This window comes from Buceros rhinoceros, unplaced genomic scaffold, assembly GCF_000710305.1.
Source record: "Buceros rhinoceros silvestris isolate BGI_N320 unplaced genomic scaffold, ASM71030v1 scaffold25037, whole genome shotgun sequence".
Lineage (NCBI taxonomy): Eukaryota > Metazoa > Chordata > Aves > Bucerotiformes > Bucerotidae > Buceros > Buceros rhinoceros.
The window spans coordinates 1,518-12,637 of NW_010420803.1; the positions used below are offsets into that span (position 1 = coordinate 1,518).

An 11,120-nucleotide genomic window follows, 5' to 3' on the forward strand; every position below is an offset into this window, starting at 1 on the left:
ATATCTTATAGCCGGTTTTGTAAATGAAATGGTGCAATATAAATGGGACATGGTAGGACCAGGGAAAACCATGTGGTGAAGGTAAAATCTCACTGTGCATGCCCTACAGGAGTTCTAAATCTCTTCTGCATTATCAACCTTGCTGCATCATATGAATTTGTGCATGAGACATCTGTTCATTTACCATGTAGGGTGATAATTCAAGTTGATCTTGAACACAGAAGTGTGTTGAGGTAATTTTACTTTGTTAGGTATTCATTTAGGAGAAAATAAAACCCCAAGATGAGAACAATAGCTATATAAAATATTCAGAGTGATTTCTGAAGAAATTTTATGAGGTTTCAGGCCGTGAATTTCCACCTCTATTAGAATTCCAAACAGGTTCTGCAAACAAAGAAGGAATTTATTGTCTGAAGTATCAGATTGATTCTTAACATCTGAAATGGGAAATATGGGAAAGGATGGGGCAAGGGTTCTTACCTCCATCAGGTGAGGGTTAAGTGAGGAACATACTATAACATTTTAGAGTTGCCAGGTCAGCCATTGCTCAATGTGTCCTTAAAAATACCACACCAGTGTGAATTGTAGATCACTCTCTGCAGGCAGCTTCTTATTCTCTAATTTTGACTTTACTTCTGAAGGAAATACTGCCTGGTGATGGAAGAAGTGAGGAGTCCAAGTAGCATATCCTGGTACCCCCCTAATCCTGTGTACCTTTGGGAAGCCATTTTGTCAATGCATACTTCAGTTCCAGTTAAAAAAAAATCAAATTGTAAGAATGAAGGTGTAATTCTCCATGTTTGATTGTGTTTTAAAAACTTGTGATGATTATAAATTAAAACAAAAAATGCCTCACATACTGTTTCATAGTTTTCCAATATGCTGCTAAAGAGCAGTAATAGTTTAAAATATTTGGTGTGATGATCAATGCAGGTGTGATTGATACAGAGATGGGAAGATATTTAGAATTTTTTTTACCAGGTGAAAGACTGAACTGTTTTCTTCCACTGGTAAGAAAGGGGAAATTTAGCATTCAAATAAAAGACAACTACAGACAGGTGGCTCTGGGAATCCACCTGGATGATTATGCTGGACTTAAAGACAGGGATCCAAAAAGCATGCAAAAAGAAAAGTCCTATAAACAACACAAGTCCCACTCCTCACTTCACCGTAGGTAAAGGTAATGAGTTTGTGTGGTGTTTTTTAATTAAGAGTTCTGGTTAGAGATTGTGTTAAAACTGTCTTAAGAATATAAATATTATAGACTAGCATTGCTCTAATATGGGTGGAAAAGAAACCCCAGATCATCCTCAGTATATCCTTTTTGTTCTCTGGGGAGATAGGATAACTGTCCAACCATTTACATAGTGGTTAGAAAATTGTGAGCCCTCACACTTCAAAGAGAGATTTGGATTCGTAATAGCTCTTTTTAAGCTATAGCAAATGATCCAATGTTGTGATAGAAAGATATTTTATACTTTTTCATAATATGTTTAAGTATTTTTATTGGCTTTCAGTAAGTTTGGGTTTTAATAAGTTTGAATAGGTTTGGCTTTTAAGAAGTTTTAGATTTTAAGAAGTTTTTCAAGTATTTTTTAATTTTAAACTTCTCAGTCACTGGGCCCTTGAGACAAGCCCTGTGGCATTGTTAGTCCTTTGCATTATCTGAAAACCTGTTTGGGGTTTCAAGATGTAGGTGCTCAGAATAAGAATTCTGCATGTGTAGATGTTAAGGAATTTTTTGGTCCTCCTGAATAAATTCAGAGCCTCATTCTCCACTTCTGTATATTCATGCTACTCACCTTGAGCTTAAGTCGGCGAAGACAAGACTCGTCCTTTGGTTTCCCTTTTTCTGGAGAGGTGTTGCTGTATCCAGCCTTAGTGGAACAAACGTTGCAAAAGAAACGAGGTTTTCATTGTTTCAGCAACGTAGACAAAGTTTTGATCCGAGTTCTCACCTCTTTGAAAAGTCGTCTTTAGCCATCTTTGGTTTTGTTAGGTCCAGCAAATTAATGCTGGTGTCAGTAGTACAGTGTTGGAACTGTAAACTTCCTCACAGCCTGGTAATTCTTATATCATTTAATGTCTCGCTGGGACAGTTTTGTGCAGCTATCACTCTTACAAATTCACTGTTTAAAAACAGCATTTTCAAAATAAGTTCAGTAATGGTAGTATTAACTCCTAAAACGTGTGGTGTTTTTTAGTATATTTGCAGTTATCTGCCAAGTTCAGTAATGACAAAATATTTATTTCTAGGTTAACTTAGAAGAGAAAAGCCTAATAGTGCTTCTGTTTCTCTTACTGGATAAAAATTACTTCAAAGCTGCTTTGCAGTGGCCATGAATAATCAGTGAAGACATACGGAGTTTTCTGGAATACCGAACGTTCTCGTAATGAAGATGTCTCTTCTGCAGCAGATGTATAAGGACATAGTGGTAGGCAACCCATTAGCAAAGGAAAGCCGTCATTATACCTCACTACTTAATCTGTGTGTTGAGCAGTCACCAGAAAGAGATGAATCGTGTAATCAGACACACCTGCCATCTACTGATGGTGTTAGGAGCCATCAGGACACTGAGATGTCAGATGCGGCTGTTCCTACAACAGACGATGTAGTGAACAGCTTTGGAAACGTGAACTCCTCGCTCTGTCCACGGGAAGTGATGCTGCTTCAGTTAACCTTGATCAAGATGATGGTTGCTAAAGCAGAGTCCCAGGAAATTGAATTCAGTGCGAGACAGAAGTACTGTGAAATCCTTGTCCTCCTTCTGAAGGAGACCAAAATTGACTCAAAATTGGTGAGCTTTTACTGACTTTTGAAAGATTTTTGTGAAAGAGAGGGGGAAAAAAGAAACATGCCTTAGATACTTTTTCTTTCTACATGTCTGCAGATTTGTCTGCTCAGTAGTTGTGATCAGCTGTTGTCTCACATGGCTTCAAAAAGTTTAGCATCTCTTGTGTATTTCCAGCTGAAGGCAGAGGTGAGTATGGTAAAACTTTTCACAGCTTAAAAAAATGACTTGGTGAATATGTGCCTTCAAGTCGTTCCATTTGATTCTTATAGTGTTTTTATGGCACAAAAGCAGTTGCTATGATTAGTGTAAAACCTAACAGTACCTCTAAAGAGGCTCCTTGCGTGAGCAGACCCACAGAGCAGCTTCAACACTGTTTCCCCTGGCTGTTGCCTGCAAGTCTGCTCTGCTCCAGCATTATCTGTGGTCTGCTGGTGTTTGGCATATAGACTCTTAGTCCCCTCAAAATGCCACGTGGTTCTGTTGGAGTGTGTTTAGCTCCAGTATCAGGAACAAGGTGAAGGTTACACAAGTTAATACGGTGTGATAGTTCTCCTGTAAAGCATGTCTTAAGGGACTTTGGGTTGTAAGTGATGGATAGGAAAGATGTTTGATAAATATTCTGAGAGTATTTCAAGAGTGTAGGAGGGGCAGGGGGTATAGAAAGGAGATCACATGTGTAACTGAAGTTTGTAATGTGAGGTGTAATGTCTTTATATCTATAAAAATCTGGAATTGTATGAAACTTCTAAGGTAAAATGTGTCTAGATGGCAAGAAATATTCTCTTTAAGGTTGCAATAACGGTATTTCAAAAAAACAGTGGTCTAGTCTGTCAATGGTATCTGTTAGGTGATGCAGTAGATGAAAATAGGTAATAACCTATTGAACATTAATCAAATGCTTTTCTGTATTTTCTTGTTCAAGTATTCCAGTTACTTAACTTTTTTGATTTGTTGTGTATTTGGTTGAAAATATGTTGTAACCTCCATTGTAGCATCTTTGAACATAGATTTATCTCAGAAATATGTTTTGTAATATTTCTTGCAAAGTTGCCTGGGAATTATGAATTGAGATACAGTCTGTCTGCAGTATTAGCTGGTTTTGGGTTGGTGCCATGACATGAGGTTTGGGTTTCCCTTTCTGGAAAATACAGATGAACTCTACTGCATGTCAGAGTGACTTCATGTTTGGAAATAGAGGCTGGCCTACTTGAAAGGTACTGGGCAGATGTGTTGTTTCTATCTGTTGTTCATCTGTGCATGCATTTGAATCTTTTTAACATAGAACTTTAAATCATTGTATTATGATTCGATTTAATTTGGGTAGCAACTGTAAAGCATGCTTGATTGTTCTTTGAATGAATTCTCTTAGAATGCGTTAAATGTCACCTGGCTCGCCTTTAGCTTGAAGACTCTTTCAGGATTCCCCGAGAACACCCGGGTAGCAGAATGTCTGTGGACTCTTGTGGCTGTTACCGAGGAGGTGCTGAGAGCTGCAGTTCCTCCCAGAGCAGGTACGGAGCGGTTTCATGGCATGCCCGCTAGAGGGGGGAGTGTTCCTGGTAATCCTACCTGGAGCTGCTCGTCCTAAAGAACACCTATTTCCATCGTTATAAAGAGGGTGGCAAAGTACTGTTAAAAATGTAGAGGTTTAAACGTGCTTGAAAGCGGAATAGTCACAATCACTTGTTTTATGACTTAGCTGCCTGTGTTACACCCCAACGTTCTTCTTGTTGCTGCAGGTATTTTGAAGAAGCTGTTGGCTCCTCTTGATGCTGTGCTTGAAGGATTTTATAATTCCATTCTGCTCCATCATTTTGACAGTCATGACGATACTTCACCTTTTTCTGAAGCTGCAAACAATTTGATCAGTTTTATAGATCTGCTTGAAGCACTTCTGGCTTCCAGAGTTGAATTAGAACTTCCGCTGAGATGCCAGAGAGTGTTGTTTTTAAAAGTTTCTTATGTCCTGAACCTCATTAGCTCATCGATTCACTATTTACTCAAGAAGAAGTTCATTATGCTCCTTAAAAAATGTGTCCTTTACAAGTCTGGAGAAGATGCTAAAAGCGGATCAATGTTTCCACAAAACCCAGCTTTATATGAGGATATGCTTGCACTGAGTAACGCTGTTCTGCACGTTGTGAGTTTGACTTGGCTTAATCGGATCCCGCTCAGGGAGAAGGCCAGCTACTTTGGAGGCAGTGAAGCTGCTCCTGGAGATGATCCTCAAGGTGGTTCTGATCAAACTGTCCTCAGAGCCTTAAGTCTGGTTGTGCTTAAAGCACTGGAAATCAAGTTTCAGAACTCTGCTACAGAGGCTGAAATCAAAGGTAGTAGTTTCTTTTAGTTTTGTTTAAGTAGCAAGTGTTTTAAAGGTTTAACATTTTGTGACTCAGCTAATCAAGACTGTAAATAGAATTCAGCTGAATTCGTAGTGGTGGTGGGAGGGAGGAAAGAGAAGACCCACCCAGGAAATCTGCTCTCACTGTGTCCTGCCTAATGAGTTGTTCCCTTGCGTTTTATCCTATCCTTATGCCTGCGATATGGGGAGCTTGAAACAGCTGCACTGGGGACTGAAAACGTTTCCTGTTAAGAATATCAGGCCCTTCTCCAGTTGGAAAAGATGAGAGCCCATAGCACAAGCATCTGCTCTGTTCAGGGTGGGGAACAAAAAGGAACTGCAAGTTAACATTCTCCTGTTTTCTAAAATGGAGGCAGACCTTTAAGTACCATGGGTTGAAGGTAGCAGGCATTACTGTTGGAGAAATAGTGTAATAGGGCAAAAGCAGCAGTAGCAGAAAAAGTAAAAGTAATGAAGCTATAAAGTGAGAGACAGGAAGGTTATGAGACTTGGCAGAATACAGTGGTTGTGTTCTTCACCCCAACTTTATAGCTCTAGTCCACTGAATTAGTAGGTGCGAGACGTGTTTCTTCTACCTCCTTACATAAGTGTGTTTGTTCTACTGAGCAGATGAATGAGCTCAGCAGAAGAGCAGATCTGGCTCCTGCGCTCGGGCTGTGCCGCAGGGCAGGCAGTGGGATGGCAAGGGAATGCTGTGTAAGTTGCATTCCTGATGGGAGGGGACATGTCCCTGTGTCACACTGGTAGCCAGTTTGTAGTCTTCTCCTGTGCTATAATGAAGTGGTGGGGTGAGGCTTTTGCCTGAGAGGCTTTCCTGGAATCCCATTTTGCCGCTTGCCTTTTTACCTCTCAGAGGCATGTGATGTGCATCTTCTGATGCCAGGCTGCGTGGACGTGGAAGTACAAGTTCTAGGGTCAAAGCAGCTTGCTGTCCCCGGGTTACAGGCTTCACAGCAGCAATGGACAAGCAGTTCTGGAGCAGTTTCTAGTCAAATGTAAGGGAGAATGGGTGTTCCTTATTGTCAGCTCACTGACGGTGTGTCAAAAAGTAAAAATTTATTTTTCTTACAGAATTTGAAGTATGTTGAGGCATTTTAATGCAAATTCTAGATGTAAATGTTATTTTACTGTTTATATTTCTACGTTATGTACCAAGCATAAAATCAATTTTTAGTTCATCTGACTGTGCAAAAGGGCTAAGTGTTTTGGTAAGACAGCTTCTGACACTTCTTCCAGACTTTGAAAGATGTTATATTTGTGATGCCAGTTGCATTCTTAGAGTTTTAAGTATTGGAAGAGAATATTTTACGATCCACCTTCTGAAGAATACAGAGACTGAGACTGTTGGAGAACAAGTGAATAGGAAAAAAAATGTAGGTTAAATCTATTTGAGATGTCTCTATGAAAATTCATTCTCAAAGAAAAAAAAATGCCCTTCCTTTTCCATATTCATGACACAAAAATGAGTCCTTTAATTAGACTGAAATACCCTGACTGTCAAGAGGAATTTCAAGTTGAAAGGAATGGTGGTTCTATTTTAGTGACACTGAGTGGTTAAAGCAAGCACCAAAATGCTTTAATATGCTAAGTTCCCTTCCAGGAAGCTGGTTGATCGTATTTTTTTTTTTTTATTAACATGAATTACAGTGGCTTAACTTTAATTCATTTCAATTTTGAAAGTAATTTCCAGATAGCTTTGATTTATAGGGAAGAATTTCAGTTTGAATAGAAACTATTAATAACAAAGATAATTTGGTGTTCCTGTTATTTGCTAAGAGGAAAAACAAATCCGAAGTATTAGAGAAAAACCACATAATGAATTGAATCCCATGTTGCAGGAAATTTTTCAAAAGCGATACTCACTGTTCATATAAATGGTGCAACTGTGCTCTTCAAGCCATAGTGTACTTCCAGCACTGTTAGAGCTCTCACTTAGGGTGTACCTGGAGGGTAAAGAGGTACGTCACTATATTTTTTTCTGTTTCTAAACATCGAGTCCATGCTGGTTACGTGAAAACATGGTACCTGGTACTTACTACATGGTTCATCATTAGTATTGAAGAGGTAAGTTTCTTGAGGGAAAGTCAGTCGTATGAATATAACCTACTGCACTAAAATCCATGAATTTTGAAGTGCTTTTCCCATCGAGGAGAGGAGTGTTTAGAGGGAGAGGGAAAATGAAGATTTGCAGGAAAAACGCTGCTTACATTAATCCTTCCAGCAAGGATTTTAGGCCATCTTATGAAGGTACCTTTATGCCAAGCCTGTGTACTTGAAAACATACATCATCCATGAAGAATTTAATTTGTAAAGAATATGGTTTTACTACAAGCTTCATACTTTGTTTTTCTATAGAAATGACAGTTTATTCCCATCAACTATAGATTACTGCACTTGATTTCTGCACCAAAATGAATCACGCCAGGGGTGTTTTGCTTCAGTCCTATCAAAACATCACGGTTGTATTATTATTTCATATGGAGAGAACGATCTGAGATGAAGTATCAGCAAGGTGCTTATATTGATTGGATCGTTACATCTGTGGCATTGACTTGATTACAACTTGCCTTTCTTTAGCCTGTGAGGTACCAGTAGAGCTAGCTAATCTGGGAGCTAAAGGAAAGCAGAAGTCCCAGCTGTGTAGGTGTAGTCACATTTTGGTGACTTCCCGATACATCCAGCTTTTTGGAGATACAATCTTTTCCATTAGTCTCCAAGCTTAGGTGAGAGGATTCACCCTGCTGAGACTTTCTAGGTCAGCTCTGATTATTCTTCCCTTAACTCAAAGGAGATGAAGAATGCTGTTAGATGAATAAATTGTGTCCTTGTTTCATCTGTCTTGAGAGGGAGGTTATTCGGCAGGTTACTTGTAATTATTAATGTTTGCATCTGAACATCATTGTGTTTAAAGTAGCCATTCACGTTGAATTTAAGGTGAGATTACTGCTTGTGGTTTTCTGCAACATATTTCTTTATTTCTTTGGTACCAAGAAGCAAGAACTCATGTATAAAATTAGCAACCAGTTGAGCTAAGGAGCAATAAATGCATTCATGAACTGTTATGCGCTCTTAATTTAAAAAAAATGTGTTTGTTTAGTAACAAACCATATAGCAAAATTCATGGTTACTTTTGTTTTTTCAGGAGACTTTCTCAGTTCCATGTCCCAGCTGTTGATATTCTGGAGGAGTCATCAGAAGTCTCACCCAGGTGGACATCAGTGTGAATGGCTCTCCTTGATTTTCATAGAGCAAGACGATGATATGTGGGAAGCTGCTAAAGCTTTATTACTTATTTATTTAAAATTTGATAGGTTAGTACACATTTTATTTGGCAGAACTATCAATTGTAATTTAGTGAGGTTGTTGTAATATACATAATTTCTCCACTGATTACTTTGCTATGAAGAAAAAATATTGTTAATAAATAAAAAAAAATCCAGACATCAGGACCATGTAGTACTGTGTGGTGTAAGAGCAATTAACTGCTGGTTGTTTGATTAAGTAGGTTTTGGATTGAAATGAGGGAGTTGTGCAACAGTTTCTTATTAAATACTTATCCTGTATTTCAGATAATTGTCTTCACAATCTAAAAGCGAGGTTAGACACAGGTAAAAGGCAACACTGTTTTCTTTAGACACAGAGTTTGACAGGAACGGGATATTGTAATTGAACTTCAAGAATGCAGGGACTTGTGGCAAAGTAGCCCCCTGAGGACTGGACTCTTGTTAATTCTAGCTATGTGATCAAAGTTCTTGTGGCTAACAGCTGTTTTGGCAGCAACTTTGTGTGTTCTGGCTGGTTCCTGAGGAGAAGTGCAGGGTAAGAGCCCTGCTTTTAGTGCTTTGGCTTCGTAGGCTGCCTGATCTCCTAGCTCCACCTGCTTTCCTCCTTGTTCTAATATAAAACCTACTTTTTTTGGTTTTGCTTTCTGACAAAATCAAAAAATTGCAAGAATATCTTTTTCTGGACATACCTGTTTTTAAAAAAACTGTAAACTCACATTAAATTTAAACTATTTCATGACTTACTTTTCAGGTTACGGCGTGATGCTGTTGATAACTTAAGCCCAAAAGAGGAGGAATCCTGGAATTTCCTTACACATTCAAGTGGATATAATCCTCACTGTATCTTTTTGTTTTTTCTAGAAAAAGTTGCATTTGATTCTACAGTACTTCTTGATTTTTTGATTTCATCAGAAACTTGCTTTCTGGAGTACTTGGTGAGGTACTTAAAGCTTCTTAGAAAGGACTGGCATCAATTTGTAGAGATCTGTAACGGTTTTGATAACAAACATGGCCCTTTTCAATCGATTCCTTCTCTCAAGCCACCCCATCAAGAAAAACAAAGCTGTGTGACTGGGGAGAGTTTGCAAAATGCTTGCTGTGAACCAGAACCACAGACTCTGGTATCTTTGGCTTCTTCTCACGATTGTTTAATGTTCACCACAGAGCAAGGTGATAATCAAGCTGCAGAGTCTAACCAGTCTACCTCAATGGAATGCGATATGGAATGTACCCATAGTACATCTCTACTGGGATCCCTTCAAAGCCTTGTGGATTATGACAGCTCAGAAGACTCGGAATTGGAATCAGATGGAAAAGAGTGCTTGGTAAACACAAAGCAGGTGCCTTTGAATAATGAGGGTGAGATGAGGACAAGGGAAACTGGTTGCAGCTACCTAGATGATAAATGGAATACACTCAAGTCTCAATTGTTGCCTCTGAAACAAAAGGGATCTAACACCTCATCCTGTTTGACTTCTCTGGGGTCTTTGGGTAATGTCGTTCCCCCAAGAATAATGCTTTACAAATCCACAAAATGCCTGGAAGAACTGCAAAGTGCTATTTGTAGGTTGCAGAGAAGAAACCTTTTCCCATATAATCCATCTGCACTGTTGAAACTACTGAGCCACATCGAGCACCTGAAGCCCCAGTAATCCAAAGAAGTGTTCTAGGGATTTTTTAACCGCTGCACTAGGGAACATTTCCATGAGAGCAATGACTTGTAAAGCTTGTGTCTCGCGCTACTGTCAGTGTATCTAACCTGAAACAGGATAAATGTGGGGCTGGTTGACACCTTAAATCTTCAGTTGCATTCAGTGATACAATCCGCAGTCTTCGAATCCTGGGCTTATTTGTGGGTGTGTGTCAGTGTACGGTGTATACGGATTAATTGTTAGGTATTCAAAATTTGATAATAAATGGCTAAGGTGGGAGCATATCAACAATACATGATACTTAAAGTATTGTCAATTATACTTAATATATGAAGTCGTTGCCATTTTGGTTGTGATTTATGGACTATAGTGCAGTGTTAGCATGACGCTTGATTGCTGAAGAGGTTGAGCTCAATAAAACGTTTTAGTAGGGGACAGTTTTGGTGTTTATACTATGTTCTGCATCGGTACGTTGCTCCGAGTGGACATTCAGATGTGCTACCATAATCTCAATAATGTACGCCACACTTTTCTTGGCTGAAGAGTTTAACTGTTGTCTAGGATGTACTTTTCTAGCTTTTACTCTTTGCCTGATTTAATCAGCAGTGTTATCATTTCACTGAAAATCAAATTTAGTTTTTCTCAACATTTTATGCTATATTCCTTTAATTAAAAGGAAATGTAGATGTGGGACTAGTGCATATAGTGCCTATTTATAGAACATTTTAGGAGCATTATATCTAAAAATCAGTCTTGGATAATACAGAAGTGAAATTCCAGCTGAATTCATTATATCCATTATGTATTTTATATATGTACAGAATACACAGTCAATAAATTTGTTAAATCAGAAACAGATAACTAGAAACTAAGTGCAGTGCAATGAGATGGACATTGAATTTAAATTCTTAACGCCATTTATTAAAAGTCTAATTTGAATAACTATTTGAATGAAAGTCAGTGTCTAAGACTTTGCCTGGGGAAAAGTTAGTTCAGAACAGGATCCAAACCAGTGTGTGCACTCAGC

General features: G+C 38.6%; 1 protein-coding gene across 1 annotated transcript; it reads left to right on the forward strand.

Moving 5' to 3' along the window:
• The first annotated feature begins 2,393 nt into the window (after positions 1-2,393).
• On the forward strand, positions 2,394-10,093 carry LINS (lines homolog (Drosophila)). Its single transcript, XM_010139443.1, has 6 exons — positions 2,394-2,798; positions 2,892-2,981; positions 4,165-4,306; positions 4,535-5,125; positions 8,300-8,468; positions 9,193-10,093. The coding sequence occupies exons 1-6, from the start codon at positions 2,394-2,396 to the stop codon at positions 10,091-10,093; spliced, it is 2,298 nt and encodes a 765-aa protein (XP_010137745.1).
• The last annotated feature ends 1,027 nt before the right edge of the window (positions 10,094-11,120 follow it).